Genomic DNA, 18,517 nt, shown 5'->3' with positions numbered 1-18,517 from the left:
AGCGGGTTTGCAGGCCGAGGGCACATGATGGACATCTCGGGCAGGAAACTGGAGCCGAGGCTGCAGTAGATGAAGCACGCTGACTGCTCTGTATTTTCCATTGCAGTGGCTGGTTGGAATTCTTCAGGGCCGCTGCCCTTATTTGGTGGATTCTCCGTTCTGAGACCGTTGTTCTGTAAGAGTTGCGTGACTGTAGGTCAGATCAGGTTTGACAGCAATCGGCTGTGGACACTTTCACAAAACTCAAAAGCGTCTCAGTCTCGAGCCAGTCGATGAATTCTCTCAGGCGATGCTTGAAGAGATGTTTGAACTGGGTAGGTGCACGGCTGCAGCGCTGCCTGGTGACACTGTGGGCGGCTCTTCCGGGAGTCGGCAAGGGGAGGGCATCCCTGAGTGATGCAAAAAAGGGCTCCTGCAAAGCAGACTCGCGAGAGTGGAGGAGCAATGAGGCGCTGCGTAAATACCTCCATGGAGGCGTGGACGAAATCTGCGTCACAGTTCAGTCCAGCACACATGAATTCCATGTGAGTAAACATTAAAATACCTCTGCAGGCAACACTATTTATTTCACCTCTTGCATTGTCTAACCAGTGTAGGAAACGTCTAACCATTGTTTACCTATGAGAACTGAAACCCAAACCTTTCACCATCAACATAGCGTTAATTGTCCTAATAACCAAAGTGGTGTTTTGTCGGCCATGGAGAAAAAGTCTTCAGGCCTAATTGTGATTTCTGGACTGCAGAGATTTTGAAAAGTCTTTCTCTTGAACCATACGGTGTACGATGAGCTGCTTTTCATTTGCAAAGGCCCAAATGCACACCAAAATAAACCATTTGTGTATTTCATTTTACACATTATACATATCTTCAAGGTGAACCTAAGAATGCTCTCAGAGAGCAGCGGTTACTTCCGCGCTCTGTCACAGTCTGGCATGAGAGAGGCCTCGGAGAACTTCATCCAGCTGGACCATGTGTCCTCCAGTGTCTTCTACAACCTTCTGGAATTCACCTTCTACAACAGATTTGAAGTCCCCAGGGAGGAGTTGGCCACACACATCCAGGTTGAAAAAACCACAAGTCTATGAGTGTCTCTGTTTGCAGCCCTTCTGTAAAATTGACCTTGAGCATCTCGCTGTGACTCTGCAGGTGGGTAGCTACCTCCTGGCTGAGGCCTTTCTCTCCAGGTGCCTGTCAGCCCTGGCAGGTGAGCTCAGCCCCAGCAACTGTCGCAGCTACCTGAGTGTGGCTCAGGACATCTGCTGTCCGGAGATGAAGGCGACCGTGCTCGCCTACATCAGTAGGAACCTCATGGAGATGTCCGGTCTTGTCAGGTAGGTCACACCAACACCACTGCATGTTCAGGAAATTTAGATTGGTATTGAGTAACAGTCAGGAGGGTGAGGACTCCCTCCTCCCCCCAGCAGCCCTGCCCCACCCAGTATTGACAGGTATTTTGCACACTGGTTCAGAGCATGGAGCAAAATCCTTTGGATCTCACTTGTTTTATAATAATGCTCTCTCAAAAACCAAGCAAGCTGATCCTTAACTGCAGAAGTCTGGACCAGGAAGAGAAGGAGCAGGTTGTCCAGCTGAGGACGCGAGGAGACGCCTCCCTCTGCAGTCTCAGGAAGGAGAACCTCACTTCTTGGAACGACCCAGAAACACAACGTGCTCGTCACCTCTTCGTTCTCCAGGGCGGATCAGAGGTCGGCGAGGGATGGCGCCCAGCGACGGAGCTCCCCTTTGCCGCCGACAAGTGGTGTTTGACAGCAGTGGTGCTCTATAACTACCTGTACGTCATCGGCGGCTACAGGCAGCGCGTGAAGAGAGGCTGGGAGTTTAAGATGGCCTCCTTCAGGTTCAATCCTCTGACCGTCACCTGGGCTGCCACTGCTCCTCTGATTAAGGTGAGGCAGTCCGCCAGCCTCATCAGGGGGCCACCTTGAACTCACCCAGAGGCAGTGGTGGGCCGTGTTGCAGATGTTGCAGATGATTCAGCCACTAAATCTTCATTTTCTCCTTCAGCCGTGGTGGCTTCATCGTAGTGGATCTGCAGGTTGAGTTCAGTCTTAGAGCTACTCAGGGCTACGTGTGGCGTTCGGCGTAAAGCAGCTAGCTGGACTCTGCATCGCAGGCTCCAGATGTGATTGGATGTCGCAACTGACGGTGGTGCGTTCACTGACAGCAGGCAGCCGCCTGCAATGTTGATTCAGGTGGCCAATGGAAGATTTCATAGGAGCTGAGAACACAAGCTAGCTGAAATACGATCGCGTAAAAACTCTACCATAGTATACGACAATAGAAGCAGCGCCACCAAGTGGATGTTATATGACATGAAAAGAGGCGACTATGGAGAATAACTTTATTATCATATTTACAGGAAAATGTGCTTTTCTCAGTATGGTGAGGCAGAACAGAGAAGATGTAGCTGCTCCAATACCTTTCCCCTGAAGTTCTAGAAAACAACAACGACAACAAAAACCACAACAACTGCTGACTGATACTGTCTTCACCTGCTGGGTTTCCACAGCACAGGAGGCACTTCAGCGCGGTGGCCTGTGACAGCTGTATTTACGCAGTGGGAGGCTGGTACCTGGACTCACTGGTGGCTCCAGACTGCAACACCGCCCTCTACACCGCCGTGGAGCGCTACGACCCCTGGGAGGACACGTGGAGGTTTGTCACTGAGCCACTGCTGCTGTTCTATGCCAAATGAAACAACCGCAACAGCCTTGAAGCCTTGAAGGTTGGATGTCATCCACGCTGCAGGTTTGTGTCCTCACTGCCGCTCTGGGACTTTCGATTCACCGTGTCCTTGTCTCACGACGTGCCCCTGGCCACCAGCCTCGGCCACTGTCTCTACGTGCTGGGCAGCGTTGAGAGGACTGGGGAGAAACTGCTGCTGCAGTACGACACAAGGCAAGGTACGCTGAGGCAGCAGCAACTCACTGAAATCAGCCCCAGAGACACAAGACCAAAAGAAGATTCTGTTGTCTTTGCCCCAAAGACTCCTGGTCGGAGCTGCTCCCCACTCTGACCAGAGCAGATGTAGACCTTCCCGCCCTTCACTTCCTGGGTGCCACTGATAGGCTGCTTGTCATTGGCGGCAATAACACAGAGACGGTGGTCACGTCTTTCTGCCCGCAGGCCAAAAGATGGGGACAGGTGCGTATGGACCAAAGCAGCTCCAGCCGTTGAAATGTTTGATTTGTGCTGAATAGCAAAATAAATAAGTGGCCAAAATAAAAATTTTCTTTTTATTTACTTGTCGTTTTCACAGGTTTACAGAACAGAGAAAGTGACTTTTGCAGGTCAGGGAACAATCACAGGCGGCCGTGTTCTTCTGATGCCGAGTGTAGAGCAGGACAGCGTCGCCAGGATGGACCTTGAGACTCTTCACACCAGTGCTCTTCCTCCTCTACCCATCTCCACCCGATACGAAGCCATTTTTCATCTGCGCTTTTAACATTGTAGCAGCACTAGACAATTGTTGTTGTATTTCTTTTTCCTCTATGTTCCTGGCTGAATTTGACGGTGTTCGCGTGTTTGAAAAGGAACATATGGGGAAAACGTCACCGGTGACTTAGTGCAGGTGGATTATCTACACCTCTGGTGTTCAAAAATCCTCAGAGCTTTAGTTTGATGTCTGTTTGATGTATGTGTGTTAACACAAACTCAAACCTCCTGCCTTGAATCATCCTCAACTGCTTTCAGTGTCATTCTGACATTTGTCTATGAACAGCATTGGAAATCCTGATGTGCATACATTTGCTGCCGTTGACCTTGTGGAAAATAAGGTATTTATAAATAAAGGTCATACAATGAGATTTTTTTTGATGTTCTCTTTTTATCTCCACGCTTCTATTTGAGGAAAGGCCGCCACTGTTTAATCTCATTAATAGATGCTTTCTCCTCCTCCTCCTCCACCTTCTTCTTCTTCTTCTTCTTCTTCTTCTTCTTCTTCAATGCAGCACTGCTCTGCTCCCATGCTTTCAGTCACTCATTAGACAGCGTCAGCCACGCAATGGGGGCCTTGACGGAGGCGAGGTTGGACTCACGTCTGTGTCTGGTGTCTTGTTACAAAAAGGACGCGTGTCACGGGTGAGAGGGTGGGTGGGCAGGGGCGGATAGAAACCAGCGGAGGCTGCAGCTCTGATCCTGCTACCTGCAGAAAGCTACGTCAAGGGCACTGGAGTCACACCGGAGTCACACTGCGCACACCAGCCTGAAGCCCAGAGGAATTCTGCCGAGACAAACACACTGTTGGGTTCTGCCTGCGTGGATTACACCGCCTCTCTTTTGAACAGAGGTACAGTATGAGTCTGCTTGTTGTCGTGACCCGTATTCATTTCAGTTCGTTTAGCTGGCGTTCAGAAACACGGGCTTGTTTTCATGAGAAAGTTAAGGGTGAAGCAGCCCCATTGTCAGCTCTGCCACTCTGCTGTTTGATGGGAAAACACAGAAGTTCAATGCCAGTTAAATGTTAAAACCGCCCTTGTTAATGGTTCAGTGAGGACCAATGTGACCTTTCACCTGTCCACTCATCTTCACGTTGCAGTGCACAGCACCACACAGCAGCGAAAGCGTTCCCCATTCAGCTGCCGGTTGTAGTCTGTGTTTATATTTTCATGTCCATCTGAGGCCTGTGCACATGCTCAGCTGGTGCACTGCTATATCGGGCTGGTGAACTTTGTCCCACTCTGGGACTGTGCAGTCGTATGACATGGAAAAAGAAATCTTAGACCCAGTCACCCTGGCTGGCACATGTGGTGGTGTGTACGCTAGTTTTTCCAGATCAAAATAAGAGTTTTAAAAATAACAACATAACATAACATTACATAACAATAAGATTAAAAAAAAAAAAAAAAAGTAAATAAATATCAGAGAAAGTGTGCAACCTGCCACATTCAATGAAATGAAGACTTTTATTGGTCTTGGAAAAAGATTGTTTTTTATGAGACATAAATTCCAGTAGCAGGTCGGACTTTTAACTCCCACATCAAAGCCTCAGATTCCTCTTTGCTTTAAATGCATGGCCTGACATGAGACAGCCTACAGACAGAGCCGATACTACTCCTTGAGTCAGCGTCATGTTCTGCTTCAGGGCTCAGCAGCACTGTTGAGGGCGTCACTCTCAGCTGCAGTTCCTTCAGAAATCACTTGCACCCTTTCAGAATCTTGCGAACGGCAAAGAAGCTCCAGGTCCGATGGCCGAAGCGCATCAGGCGGTGGGCTTCCAGTTCACCGTGCGTCCTGATGGCGTGGACCTTAAACTGAGCGAGGAGGTCATCAAGAACATCTACCTGTCAGGAGTGACGGCGTGGAAGAAGAAGGCCATTCGGTTCAAGGTAGGGTAGCCGAGGTCTTGATGGTGCTGAGTGACCACAGCAGCTCCTGGTCAACCTTCTCCCTCCCCTGGGCAGAATGGTGTTCTGGCTGGAGTCTACCCTGCCAGTCCGTCCAGCTGGCTCATCGTGGTGATCATGATGATGAGCTCCCTGTACACCCGCGTCGACCCATCGCTGGGCATGATTGACACCATGAAGGAGAACCTACCGCACAGGTCAGACACCAGCAGCATCTGCTCCTCTTATCTTTTCTTCACGGGGCCTTTCCGCTCGCGCCTGACTCGGCTCGACTCGACTGGGTTTTTAAGCTTTTCCATTAGGTGGACGTTAGTTTGGTCAATAACTGCTCCAATGTGTTGCACTCAAACCTCACACACAATAGGCCACGTTGTACAGAACTGCAGCAGTAGCTCCTTGTAACTTATTTTCTCAAGATACCAGCGACTGGCTACGTGCTTTAATGTATCACGGTAAAGTCTTTCTTTTCTGATATTTCAACACATTTTAACACTCACTTTCCCAACTCGATGCGACTTTACTACTGCACTCGTTTACATTTGCGCGTGCCATCAACACGAAAATGTCATGGTGACAGAGTGCAGGCCACTGATTGGACAGGGAGTGATAACCCTGGGGGCAACTCCTTCACGGAAACCAAACCTTCATCTCTATGGAAGTAGAAGACTATGTGTTGTGACTAAGATATTGTGTTGTGTGTCTCCTGAGCAGAGGCTATATGTCAGCGCAGACCCGGGCGGTCCTCAGTGCCATCCTGTTTGCAACAGGCCTGTGGCTCTTCCTCATCTACGTCTTGAGGTACACCCTCAAAGCTCTGCTCTCCTACCATGGCTGGATCTTCGAATCTCACGGGAAAATGACCACATCGACAAAAGTTTGGCTGGTGAATGTGTAATTTTTGTCTTCACTAATGATTGCCTACCCAGCCCCCTCTCCCTCCTCCACACGCTTTATGCTCCACTGCTCTGTTTGAATGCTCTCCTTGTCGTTGCTCTCCAGAGTCTTGTGAAGATGTTTTCTGGTCGCAGACCTCTGCTCTACAGCTTCCAGGCCTCCCTGCCGCGGCTTCCTGTGCCAAGTGTGGATGACACAATCAACAGGGTGTGTAGTCATTCTGCACTTCAACACTTCAACACAGCACCTGGCAGGTTGCAGACCAGCAAAGTGGGCCATACCGCCCTCTGCTGTCCTAGCAGTCCTCCTGCACCCTGTGAAAGCCGCCGTAATACGGCGCAGTGCTGGATGTTTTTTTTCTGATGTTTTGTTCGCGCATCCTAGTCAGCACAGTTGACGGTGTGTTCTTTCCCCGTAGTACCTTGAGTCAGTGCGCCCTCTGCTGGACAGTGAAGAATACAGCCAGATGGAAAGACTGGCAAACGAATTTAAAGATTCAAAAGCAGCAAAGCTACAAAGATATCTCATCCTAAAGTCTTGGTGGGCACCAAATTATGTGAGTTTATTTTAATATACACATATTTTTATTCTTTTAGTTCCAATATTGTTTTTGTTTGGTCACATGCCTGAAGTAAAAACAGAGTGATGTCCTCTAGGTAAGTGACTGGTGGGAGGAATATATCTACCTCAGAGGCAGGACTCCCATCATGGTCAACAGTAACTTCTATGTCATGGTAAGACTTGCATTGTGCTCAGCTGCAGCAGGCTTAGAGATGGAGTGAGAGTGGAAGAAAAATGATTTTGACAAGCAAGTGTTAATCTCATCTTTAGGGGAAAAAAAAACAATGTTAATTTATTGTGTGTGTTGATTTGTGTACAGGACCTCCTGTATGTGACTCCAACACACCGGCAGGCTGCACGAGCGGGAAATATTGTCCATGCCATGCTGCAGTACAGACGCAAACTGGAGCGCGGTGAACTGGCGCCTGTAATACCAGCTGCTTCTTTTCTTTTTCTCAGAAAAACCCCGCAAAATGCTTTTCTGCTCCTTTACAAGCGTGGCTTCCTCTGTTTTGAGTTCATTTCTCCTCTCATCCTCCTCAGCTGAGGGCACTGGGCACAGTTCCTATGTGCTCCACTCAGATGGAGAGGATGTTCAACACCACGCGCATCCCCGGCATTGAGACAGGTGAGAGAGCCGGCAGAGTTAAAGGCGACCCAGCGACCAATGAGTGACCTTTGACCTTCACTTTCCTGTGTTGATACTTTACACAGAAAGCCCACCTCCTGATGAGCCGTTTCATAAAATGCTTTTACAGCTGGGAGTGTTTCCTGCTTTAATATGATTGCCCACCCCTCCTTCAGATATTGTGCAGCACCTCGCAGACCGAAAGCACCTGCTTGTGTACCACAAGGGCCGTTTCTTCCAAGTGTGGCTGTACACTGGGGGGCGCCACCTCTTGCCCAGCGAGCTTGAGACACAGTTTCAAAGAATCCTCAGCGACACGTCGGAGCCCCAGCCGGGGGAACTCAAACTGGCTGCCCTGACTGCAGGAAACAGGTAGAGTGCAGAGGTCACAGCGTGACCCCGCAGGGCTGCTACGCACTGGGAAGCCGAGGTGAAGTGGCTCATTCTTCAACCCTCGCTCTCGCAGAGTTCCATGGGCTCGGGCTCGCTTGAAGTTTTTCAGCCAAGGTGTGAACAAAGTCTCCCTGGACGCCGTTGAGTCGGCCGCCTTCTTCCTGACACTTGATGATGAGCCGCAGGGTTATGATTCCGCAAAGGCCGGCTCCCTGGACAGTTATGCCAAATCCCTGCTCCATGGGAAATGTTACGACAGGTAGGCAGGAGATCCTGTGAGGCTCGCAGCACCTGGCTGTGGTGCATCCCAAAAAAATCCCTGCTTTTTCTCCCCTCGCAGGTGGTTTGACAAATCCTTCACTCTGATCTCGTATCCGAATGGAAAAATGGGCATTAATGCTGAACACTCTTGGGCTGACGCACCAATTGTTGGACACATGTGGGAGGTAAAGATACGTGAAGACATTTTATTTACATTCTGCTTTTCATCGTGTGCCGACGTCTTGCGTGTTTCTCCCTGAGCAGTACGTCCTCGCAACAGACTGTTTCCACCTGGGCTACACAGAGGAGGGCCACTGTAAGGGAGACGTGAACAGAGGCCTGCCTTCTCCAACACGACTCCAGTGGCTGATCCCAGCAGAGGTAACGCACACAGCATCCCTCGTGTGATAGATACATTTATCATAGCAAAACATACAGGTACTACCCAGAAAATTTGAATATCCTGAAAAGGTTGTTGTATTTCTGTAATTCAACTTAAAAGGTGAATTTGATATATTATATAAAGGAATACTATGCAAATCAATATATTTCAAGTTTTTATTTCTTTGGATTTTGCACAAGGAACTGCTTGAGATGTCAATTTGCGTGGAATGGCTCAATAAAATTTGTTGGCTTCATCTTTTATGTTAAATTGCCCAAATAAAACAACTTTTACTTGATGTTCTATTTTTTTGCGGTAGTACCTGTATTTGAAGTGTATTGGCTTCTTGCTCTTTCTTAGTGCCAGAGTGCCATCGAGACTTCCTACCTCTCGGCCAAGCAGATAGCCAATGACGTGGACTTCTTCGGCTGCCTGTTTCCTGAGTTTGGCAAAGGAATGATCAAGAAGTGCAGGACCAGCCCCGACGCCTTCATTCAGCTGGCCCTACAGCTGGCCCAGTTCAGGGTCGGCCCACTGCGTTCTCTCATGCTGCTTGATGCTAAAGGGTCTGCACGCACCTTCCCTCTCACTCATCGTTTGGATCCCTCTCTGCTCTGTAGGATCAGAGAGTCTTCTGTCTGACGTACGAGTCGTCAATGACCCGCATGTTCAGAGACGGTCGGACGGAGACGGTTCGCTCGTGCACCTCGGAGGCCGTAGCGTTTGTCAGAGCCATGGAGGACGCAGATGCGACGGTAAGCAGACGCACAAGAGAAGCCTCAGAAGAACATCAGGGAAATACAGCGCAGTGGCCAGCAGGGGGCTAAAAACAGTCCCAAGTCAAGGAGCGATACGGTCAAAGACCCAGTGTGGAGGAGTAGTGGCATCTAGTGGAAAGAAAGGATATTGCAAGCAGGTTATTAGTGTGGCGCAATGGGGCAACAGAAGAGCTGTTCATTTTTTAATACAACTTTATGCATAACGTGTTTTTTCTATTCTTTTGAATGATGTTTCATCCAGTGGACCTTTTTAACACTACGGGCCTCTGAAGTTGGTTGCACGTCCCCTGAGTGAGTGAGTGAGTGAGTGAGTGAGTGAGTGAGTGAGTGAGTGAGTGCGTGCCAAGTTCATGTTTGACATTCACCGGCTGATGAAGGTGAATCAATTTTGTCAGCTGATGTGTAAATTCTGAGTAAAGTCCCATGAAATCTAAACTTCATGGACAGTCTGGGCTTTAAATGTCAGGGTTACAACGCTATTAACTATTAACACATCATATTACACACCTGCCACTAAACAGCTCTTTAGGGAAGCACAGCAGGACACACACACACACTGCATGAAAAGGCTCGCAAAGCAAGAATGAGATTGTTTGGCGTGTTATTCAGATTTTCATGTGTACGTCATAATAACGCTAAGCTGGACTGGGATGTCTCAAGACTGGGACATTATTGCAGAGTGTTTCAACCACTGTGCCGCAGCACACTGGTGTACTGTGAGATAATGTCAGGTGTGCTGTGGAAAATTCTACAATTTGACTTAATCGTTCTAAAAAAAAAAAAAAAAGAAAAAGAATAACATTTCATTGTGGAGTGACTGCATTAAAAGCAACATCAGTCTATTTACCTCCGTGGCGTCCTGACCTCACACGGGTCAGTTTGCACTAGAGGTGGTGGCAGGTGAAGCCGTGCTGCCGAGGAACTGGATCACCAAGACCCCGGCGCTGCTGTTTGCACTTGCCACTGCCGCTGCCTTGGACTCTGAAATGTCTCCTGCTGTTTGAGTGTTGAGCTGACATCCATTGTCCACACAAACCAAGGTCCACTCTCTCTGTTCTCATGTGTGTCTGGTCAGAACGACCAGAGGCTGGCCCTGTTTCGGAGAGCAGCCAACACGCATCAGAACATGTACCGCCTGGCCATGACGGGCTCCGGGATCGACCGCCACCTCTTCTGTCTCTACATTGTGTCCAAATACTTTGGCGTCGACTCGCCGTTTCTTAAAAAGGTTGATCCTTGTATGATTTTGTTGATTCTTTAAAATCCATGGAAAACCGTTGAAGTGCCTCACATCCCGTCTTCCGTGCAATGTTTCCCCCCCAGGTGCTGTCTGAGCCGTGGAAGCTCTCCACCAGCCAGACTCCACAGCAGCAGCTCAATTTAGTCGACATCAACAAGTTCCCTAAATATGTGGGTGCCGGAGGTGGATTTGGCCCAGTGAGTGCAACTGTTTCATTTTGTCCTTTCTTTTACATTTGTTTTTGTTTAGACAATTACGTTGGGATGTAAAGATGTTACCTGCTTGACAGTTTCAACCGACTTCCTCATGAGGAATACTGGAGTCACAGTTAAAACTGTCAAGCAGGTAACATCATTACATCCCAACTTATTGGTCTGAACAAAAGAAAATAAGAAATCTATCGATGAAGACAAAATGAACATTTTTAGTCTTAATTTGTTTTTTCTTCACCACATCATTGGGATCGTTGCTTATTTTGACCGCTCTCTTCTTCTTCCCAGGTGGCTGATGATGGTTATGGTGTGTCTTATATTATTGTTGGGGAAAACCTTATCACATTCCACATCTCCAGCAAATACTCCTGTCCCAGCACTGTAAGAAAGATCAATGACCAAAACCAAAAAACACCAACAAGAAAAATGCCCCATTTATAATATTTGAATCTGTCCTCTGCTCTGTGTCCCCATCGCCGTCTGTCTGTGTGACGTGCAGGACTCGCGTCGCTTCGGTCAGCACATTTCCAAGGCCATGCTTGACATCAGAGCGCTTTTCGAGGTGGAGCACCAGAAGAAAACGGAGGGGAATGAAAAGCAGCAGCAGCAGCAGCTGGAAAACGGGAAGAAGCACATGTGACAGAGAAGCTAAGAGTCACCCAAGCTGCTCGTCACTGCTCAAGACTGAACACTTTGCACTTTCACATTTTAGAAGCTGGCCTTTCCACACTGTCAGACGCAAAGGGAGGTTTTTTTTATTTATTTATCTTTATATGTCGGAGCTGCATTGTTTTTGGTGCTGAGGTAAAGCTGTGCTGTTGCATAGGGATTTTTTTTTTTTGTCTGTGTCTATTACGATGTAATAAATCTGCTAAACTTTACAGTTCATCATCAACCACGAGTTGTTTCTGTGAAAGCTATAAACACCTGCTTCGATAATTTTCCAGCTCATCAATATAAATTGAGAATTATTATTTTTTTTAGGATGATTGAGTGCCAAGCTGGAAGTCTGAAAGCTGCCACGATCTTATCCATCATAACAATTTATGCATAACTTTGGCAGCAAACTTGAAGTGAGCACAGCTCTTTAAAGACACTTTCTGGATAAAAGAGGTTCGTGCAGTTATTGCAAAATGTCAATATTTAAGGATACAACTGATACTTGATGAAATGAATGCACAGTTGTTGTTTTTATTTAACGCGTTGAAATGTTGCACAGCAGCTTTTACTACTTTAGGTAGAGAAAAACGAGAAAAAATATTTATAAAGGTTTATTTCAAAGGAGAGTTGTGGTGCTGTGCTCAGAAAATGCCTGGAAAATAATAATCGCAGAAGCAAAATACACTCTAAATTTTAACCTAAGGCAATAATTAACAAGCTCGCAAAGAAGAGTTAACTGTAAGTTCTAAATATTACTCAAGCCTAAATAAAAGACGACTCCAGACTGTTATCTGTGTTCAGGTCAAGGCAACAGGGGCGTTCATCTGCTTTATTTATTGAATATTTTTCCTTCACAAGAGGGCAGCAGCCAGATTCCGGGAAAAGACCAACCTGCTTCTTTCCATGATTTATTTGTTTTCGTGGGACGATACAAAAAGTCAAAAGTAATAAAAAAAACAAAAACAAAACAAACAAAAAAAAACTTTTCCAGCCACTCAGTTTCTTCCAAGGCATCAACGACAACAACGAACTAAATCTAGAGTTTAGAACTGTACAAAGTGTAAGAACCAACAACCACACACACTGGCTGGCTGCTGACGACGGCAGAGGCCACAGCAGAGGCCACCAACACCAGCCTTCCTCCAGCCAATCAGCAGCCACAGTCACAAGCTGCTCCCCAATCACACGTTAAAACAGAATACAAGGGATACAGAAGGCAAAGTTGCAGTATGGTGGATTTCTTAGCATTTTTTTTCCTTTTCTTTTTTCTTTAAATGGTGGCATTCTGCTTGGTGAGTCCACTTGGAGATGAGGCGCCGCCTCGCCGGCCGCCGCCACTTGACGCTGTTTTCCTGTATATGTACGCCAATCCAGTCTCTTCTGTACATACTATTTTGTTGTGTATACATGTCAACACGCTAGGATGGTTCTGTAGTTTGTGTCTAAAATCACTCGTCGGAGGAGGAGGAGGCTTTAGTTTTTCCCGGTCTTTGCCGTGACCGAGCGGGCGGGGAGCATTAGGAGGTCACGCCGGGGGTCGGGTTGACATTCTGCGTCGCTGCTTGCGGCGCCACCTCGATGATCCGCGGCTTGTCGATGATGCGGGCCGTGCGGTTGCCTTTCTCCACGATGCCGATGATCCACGCTTGGTGGCCTTCGCCATATTTTGGGGACTTGATCTCAGCGCAGAAGCGGGCGGCCTGCTCCCGAGGGAGACAGATGAGCAGGCCTCCTGCAGGCAGAACAGCTTCGGTTACTGAGGTCACTTGGCAGCAGCCTTGCGTTAGTCCCCTCCCACACGGGTGGAAGGTTCAACCAGATCGGTTGTAGCAAAAGACACAGAGCATTTTTGAAGTGAACTTGCAAACAGAGGGCTAAATGTGCAGTTTCCTGGACTTGTATTGGTTCTTTAGATTATAGAACCATGCAAGGCTGCTCTGCTTGGCTTCCACTCAAATTCAAATTACAAGCTGCTGATTAGAGACGTTGCAAAAAGTCTTCTGTAAGAACCTAAATGTCCTCTGCTCCAGGAACCTCATAGGCAGAAAATCACATGGACGACACGCAGACGGGTTAATGACAGAGACATACACACCTGATGTTTCCGGGCACGTGCCGTGCATGAGTCCAAACATGTTTCCGCAGGCTTTGGACACGGCGGCCATCTTGGCGAGCACTGGGAGGTTGTGGATAACGAAGGAGACCTCGCTACGCTGCTGCTTGGCCAGCGTCTGAGCGTGGCCCAGGATGCCGAAGCCTGTGATGTCTGTCGCTGCGTGAGCGTTGAAGGTGTGCATGAGGCCGGCCGCTGCGTGAGAGGAGAGTGGAGGGTGGAGGGTGGAGGGTGGAGGGTGAGGGCTCTGAGTGACCTGCTGGCTTACACACACACAGACGCTGCAATACAGCACTGCTGCTGCAGAGGATGCTGTTCACCCATTATATCCGTCCAACAGCTCATCCGCTCTGGTTGTGTATTGCATTGCTTAAGTTGGAGGCATTCAATTGTTCACGTTAAAAGACAGCATTTCACATTCACTTTCAATTAGACATCTGTGTTGACAGTTTTTGTTCTTACTAGTGTTATTGTAACGTACAGTCGTTTGTTTGGCCTGTGTTTTGGATATATTGTGCTATTCTACGTGGACAGCAGCCTTGAATTATTTCCTATTTTTTGTGTCTATCTATTTTGTGAAAGCTTGTTTGGTGCATCTGTAATTCACTATGTCCTGTCTGCCACCCTGGCTCACTCTGCTCCTTTCTCTCTTTCGCTGTGTCTCCTCTATTTTTGTATTTCACTCCAACTAGTCACAGGCCGATGGTGGCCCTCTGCAGTCTGGTTCTGCCCTAGGTTTCTTCCCACAGGGCAGTTTTTCCCGGCCACTGTCGCATCTTGCTTGCTCCGGGGGCCCGGTTGGTTCTCTCTGATTGTATAAAGCGCTTTGAGACGCCTATGGCTGTGATTTAGCGTTGTACAAATGAAGCTTAAAGTTTATGATAAAGTTTATTAGTTGAGTTGAGTGACCAACTGCAGTGGATGTGGACGTGGCCAGATACGACTTGAGTCCAGCTCAGCCATTTGGCCTGGAAGTCCAGCCTGCCAGCTGTGTCACCGCCTCAGATGTGGTGTGAATGCAGTCTTACTCCATTGACAGCTGTTAGAAACAGATCTAAAAGAAGGCGGACCGATAGACCCACGGCAGTATTACCTGTCCTGTTGAGCCGAGCCATGTTCATCATTGCTTCGTGGTAAGCCAGCTCCACATCTTCCTGTGTTACTACCAGCTTGATTTTATTCCATTTCTCTGGCTGAAGAATAAGAAAACACTATTAGGTGGCAGGTTGACAGACAGAAACAAATCACACGTGGCTTAGTAGGCAAACTTACAATATCTAACCACTGATGTACTGCTACAGCCACTTGTGTTCCAAGTGGTTTGGTTAACACCAACACGTCTCCCGGTACTGCATTGTCTGGCCTGGAGGTGGGTGGGGGGGCATTAATATTATGAGGCAAAATCTCAAACTCACTTAGTTGAGCCTTAGCAACAAAAAATATGTAATTACACACAGCGAGGAATCAATCATTCTCACATGATAAACTCATTGGGTTGGCAGACGGCTGTTGCAACTCCTCCCATCACCACCCAGGGGTTCAGCACAGTCTGTCCCCCTGTAACAGAGGTCCCCGCCTCCTCTGATGCGTCCTTAAAACCTTGGATGATTAGTGGCATCACTTTGTCTCGCTCCTGTAGAAAGCAGAGTGCAGAGAAAAGCCAGAAATTACAAACAATAACAATAACTAATGGCTGCAGAAATGGAGTTTTAGTTACTTAGTTAGTTAAAAGTGAGTGTGTGGGTAGTTTAACACAAAGGCAGCTCAACAAATCAACAAATGCTTATCAGTAGATGATTATTTTTTATATATACATTATACAAATTACACATGTATATATATATATATATATATATATATATACATACATACATATATTTATATATTACATATGTGTTTCTGTTCTATTGCAAGTCTGCCAATGTTACACACTGGGCGTTTGTGTCATTAACACACACATAGACACACAACATTTATGGCCTCCCACCTTCTCTGTCATTTTGTTACTGACTCCCAGGAGCATCAACATGTTGTCACACTCAGTCACTCCCATGGCGTACAGGTCACTTAGTACGTTGGCACAAGCGATTCTACCCTACAAAATACAAGTACTGAAATTTAAGCACATAGAACGTTGGCATGTAAATCAGGCCAAGTCAGATACTACAATAAGACAATAAGCACAAGAAAATCAGGGGAGTTCCTTATTACCATCATGTAGGGGTCGTCCACGATAGGGTAGATGTAATCTGTTGTCTGGACTAGTGAAAGGCCTCCGTGTCTGAGGGGAATCACACAGGTGTCCATGCCTATGCCTTCAGAACAGACACCAATGTGTGTTATATGCCAGGGTGGTAAAAAGTTCATATAAAATAGGCCAGGTAAAAGACACAAACTGAACTTCTGGCTCTCAGTAAATAAACAACCGAAATTCCTCTCCAACTCGCGTCCACAATTTAGAACTGAGATGCTCAATTGCAAAACCAACACTTTACAGACACAGACATGCAATTTTGGGATTTGGATTTTTGCAGTCAGATTATACAGTATAAAGAAAGAGGTCCTACGTACCTAATCGAGGCATTACTGCACCAAGGAACTGTTCATCCTCCTGATAGTGGTTCTCCTGGAAGCTTTCTAAAAGCTTCTGTAATACATCTTGAGGCACCTGCAAGCCAAGATGACAAACAAACATCATTTACAAACTTTGCCTGTCACCATCTAGAAATGATCCAGCGAAATGTCTGTGATATGTGTGCAACATTACCTTGCATCCTGTGCCCTTGAGCTCAGCGAAGCGTGTGAGCCTGAAGCTTTTGTCCAGCTCGTAGCTTTCTGGATTGAAGGACTCCCTCATGGACATGTCTGAAGAATGCCTGGGCCTTCACCACCAGAACCACATCAATGGCTGGGACAAATCATTCAAAAGACGAGTCATTATGCATATTGTGTACGTCAAGGCAAGACAACTAGTTTTGAGAAGTCAGTGACAATGATAAGCTCGGAAACTCTGCTGCTGATGTGCTGTAGGGAGGAAATTATTACACCTGGTGTGTGATCATGTACGAGACTCAATCAATACCGTCGTCATTTATTCTGGTCCGATCCCAAGGGGTACTGTGGGCCGAAATTCATATCGAATTTGAAACTACAACATTCAAGAAAACAGCATCTTCCTGTGGCAGTTGCACTTGCAAATAGGCGGGTAAATTTTCAATAAAAGTTGCTGCGTATTGACTAACATGGCTAAACTGCTCTCTTGTCTAAGTGCTACATTAAAAGCCATTTTGTGGAAATAAAGTACTGATAATTCGGTGTTAAAATGTATACGTGTAAAAATGTAGTAGTAGTATTATTTCTTCCTATCTCCAAGGGGCGCTGGAGGGTGTTCAAGAGACACAACGCTGCCGAGCGCTGTTCATTCAACACTGAGCCGCGGCTAACAACATTAGCACAGCGCTAAAGTAGTTCAACATACACCCCAAACGTCACTCTAGGGGGGGCACAAATCTGCCAACCAGCTTGTTGCTTGAAAATTCTGACAGCAGCAACACCATTCGTCAACACCATCGTTATTGTGTGCAAACACTGTTGAGTTCATTTCCGTGCAGCCTCCTGTTCGTAAACGCAGCTCTGTCTGACTCTGTGCAGTAGATCAGAAGCAGGAGCACCGCTGAACACAACAAAGAGCCGAGACTCAGCATCAGCCAGTTGCAATAAGTTAAACAATAACACACATCGCATGCTACACTCGAACACGGAGCTGTGACCCGTAGCACCAAGCTCGTTGCACATGCAAGTTAAAAGTTGATGTACAGCGCCGAACAAAAATGTCGGCGGCGGAAAAAATTAACCCTTTCCTGTCCCTCGCCATGCGATGTATGCAACATCAGAGTTCATATCAATCAAACTGTGCCCAAGATACTACTTGAAAAAACTTTGTACTGCCGTGGTGCAATAAAAGTGTTAACAATGCTCCTACATGTGATTTTAGTACCAAAGCGGAGTTATATTCATGCAACATTTCCCCTTTAATTGTTATGTCCAGTTTATCCTTACCAGCTTCACGTTAGCGGTGGAGCCCAACAGAAGAGCGGGGACGGCACCAGAATGCATTGGGGCCAAAATTAGGCGTCCTGTGAGAGTGCCTGACTAAAAATTAAAGGCGGCGGTGCCGTAAGTAAAACGCTGCCGACTGTAATATCAATTTATCGCGTATGCTTAGCAGTATTTAAGTTAACGTGACCACAGGTCAACGTACAGCATTTAGGAAACAATATATAGCATAGACTACAAGAAGGAAAGTCGCCAGATAGCAAGAGGTCCTCTTGCTGTACCGTGGCGGGTTGAACATCCCCTTTAATATGTTTTGTAGTGTGGCGACAAAATCTCAACCATGGAGTGTGCCTTTAATTCACCGTTTTCCCTCCAATTGCACTTACAACAACACATCACGGCCCGTCTCAAGGTTAACCATATATTATTCCTGCGATTTATATTGCATTTCACTCGAGACGAATCTTTTCTTAACCCCATTTTGATATGGCTGTCTGTATTTTTCGCTGTTCGACCCGTACAATAATGATCAAACTGAAACCTTTAATTTACTCCTTACTTCTAGGGAAACGTGTTCTAAAGAGACAAAAGAAACTTGTGTCAAGAGAGGCGCTTTAATGGTGAGAACAACCATGGTTTTTCATGAGGACAGAAATTATTATTTTCTTAAAGCCTAATTTCCATAGCAATGTTATTAATAACATTTGTGCATATGAAGCCTATATACGTATTCCATTCAACAAAGGTTGCCAAAGTACTTACAAATAGTGATTTACTTATGGAAGATGTTTGTAAACGAGGCAGCACTTCACATTACAACCATATAGGTACTGATCACTTAAAAGGCACAGTTTACGATGGACAGCTCCCCATTCAAAAGGAGCCTGATTTGTGCAAAATATATTAAAGTTATGTCCTTGCAGACCTTGAAGAATCCTGACACTTCCTTTTCAGTACATGTGACACAAATAT

At 46.7% G+C, this 18,517-nt stretch overlaps 3 protein-coding genes across 5 annotated transcripts; 2 read left to right on the top strand and 1 right to left on the bottom strand.

The window, feature by feature from the left end:
* Nucleotides 1–805: 805 nt before the first annotated feature.
* On the top strand, nucleotides 806–3,931 carry LOC142903516 (kelch repeat and BTB domain-containing protein 11). The gene is made up of 7 exons (XM_076049198.1): nucleotides 806–1,061; nucleotides 1,147–1,331; nucleotides 1,553–1,907; nucleotides 2,531–2,676; nucleotides 2,770–2,924; nucleotides 3,008–3,165; nucleotides 3,281–3,931. Exons 1-7 carry the CDS (start codon nucleotides 885–887, stop codon nucleotides 3,464–3,466), a joined length of 1,362 nt encoding a protein of 453 aa, XP_075905313.1. The 5' UTR covers nucleotides 806–884; the 3' UTR covers nucleotides 3,467–3,931.
* A 177-nt stretch (nucleotides 3,932–4,108) lies between these two features.
* Nucleotides 4,109–11,611, top strand: cpt1b (carnitine palmitoyltransferase 1B (muscle)). 3 transcript variants are annotated; one of them, XM_076049195.1, is made up of 19 exons: nucleotides 4,109–4,309; nucleotides 5,175–5,348; nucleotides 5,424–5,563; nucleotides 6,078–6,249; nucleotides 6,366–6,467; nucleotides 6,679–6,816; nucleotides 6,917–6,994; nucleotides 7,141–7,248; nucleotides 7,365–7,449; nucleotides 7,626–7,821; nucleotides 7,916–8,101; nucleotides 8,183–8,288; nucleotides 8,368–8,484; nucleotides 8,846–9,010; nucleotides 9,106–9,240; nucleotides 10,340–10,492; nucleotides 10,588–10,701; nucleotides 11,005–11,097; nucleotides 11,216–11,611. In XM_076049195.1, the coding sequence occupies exons 2-19, from the start codon at nucleotides 5,208–5,210 to the stop codon at nucleotides 11,354–11,356; spliced, it is 2,370 nt and encodes a 789-aa protein (XP_075905310.1). In that variant the 5' UTR covers nucleotides 4,109–4,309; nucleotides 5,175–5,207; the 3' UTR covers nucleotides 11,357–11,611. The 3 variants fall into 3 exon arrangements, with proteins under 3 accessions (XP_075905310.1, XP_075905309.1, XP_075905311.1); XM_076049194.1 differs by lacking the exon at nucleotides 4,109–4,309 and having other exon boundaries at nucleotides 5,078–5,348; XM_076049196.1 differs by lacking the exons at nucleotides 4,109–4,309; nucleotides 5,175–5,348; nucleotides 5,424–5,563 and having other exon boundaries at nucleotides 6,133–6,257.
* Nucleotides 11,612–12,313: 702 nt separating this feature from the next.
* Nucleotides 12,314–17,703, bottom strand: sephs1 (selenophosphate synthetase 1). The gene is made up of 10 exons (XM_076049199.1): nucleotides 17,549–17,703; nucleotides 16,257–16,397; nucleotides 16,061–16,157; nucleotides 15,701–15,804; nucleotides 15,477–15,584; nucleotides 14,968–15,122; nucleotides 14,762–14,852; nucleotides 14,583–14,682; nucleotides 13,472–13,684; nucleotides 12,314–13,108 (listed from the first exon to the last, which is right to left on the bottom strand). Exons 2-10 carry the CDS (start codon nucleotides 16,350–16,352, stop codon nucleotides 12,894–12,896), a joined length of 1,179 nt encoding a protein of 392 aa, XP_075905314.1. The 5' UTR covers nucleotides 16,353–16,397; nucleotides 17,549–17,703; the 3' UTR covers nucleotides 12,314–12,893.
* Between the last annotated feature and the right edge of the window lie 814 nt (nucleotides 17,704–18,517).

This window comes from Nelusetta ayraudi, unplaced genomic scaffold (genome assembly GCF_046127955.1).
Source record: "Nelusetta ayraudi isolate G7.1 ecotype Tasmania unplaced genomic scaffold, CSIRO-AGI_Nayr_v1 ptg000111l, whole genome shotgun sequence".
NCBI classification, from domain to species: domain Eukaryota; kingdom Metazoa; phylum Chordata; class Actinopteri; order Tetraodontiformes; family Monacanthidae; genus Nelusetta; species Nelusetta ayraudi.
This window is presented reverse-complemented; position numbering and strand designations above follow the sequence as displayed.

What these genes read in the sequence shown, in the direction of transcription:
- LOC142903516 (XM_076049198.1), top strand. Translation starts at nt 885, where the DNA reads ATGCTCTCAGAGAGCAGCGGTTACTTCCGCGCTCTGTCACAGTCTGGC. An exon ending in AGTTGGCCACACACATCCAG is followed by an intron (nt 1,062 to 1,146) that starts GTTGAAAAAACC and finishes GTGACTCTGCAG; the next exon opens with GTGGGTAGCTACCTCCTGGC. An exon ending in GCAGTACGACACAAGGCAAG is followed by an intron (nt 2,925 to 3,007) that starts GTACGCTGAGGC and finishes TTTGCCCCAAAG; the next exon opens with ACTCCTGGTCGGAGCTGCTC.
- cpt1b (XM_076049195.1), top strand. Translation starts at nt 5,208, where the DNA reads ATGGCCGAAGCGCATCAGGCGGTGGGCTTCCAGTTCACCGTGCGTCCT. An exon ending in TGGATGACACAATCAACAGG is followed by an intron (nt 6,468 to 6,678) that starts GTGTGTAGTCAT and finishes CTTTCCCCGTAG; the next exon opens with TACCTTGAGTCAGTGCGCCC. An exon ending in CATGGGAAATGTTACGACAG is followed by an intron (nt 8,102 to 8,182) that starts GTAGGCAGGAGA and finishes CTCCCCTCGCAG; the next exon opens with GTGGTTTGACAAATCCTTCA.
- sephs1 (XM_076049199.1), bottom strand. Translation starts at nt 16,352, where the DNA reads ATGTCCATGAGGGAGTCCTTCAATCCAGAAAGCTACGAGCTGGACAAA. An exon ending in TCAAGGGCACAGGATGCAAG is followed by an intron (nt 16,158 to 16,256) that starts GTAATGTTGCAC and finishes CTTGGCTTGCAG; the next exon opens with GTGCCTCAAGATGTATTACA. An exon ending in CACGTGCCCGGAAACATCAG is followed by an intron (nt 13,109 to 13,471) that starts GTGTGTATGTCT and finishes TTCTGCCTGCAG; the next exon opens with GAGGCCTGCTCATCTGTCTC.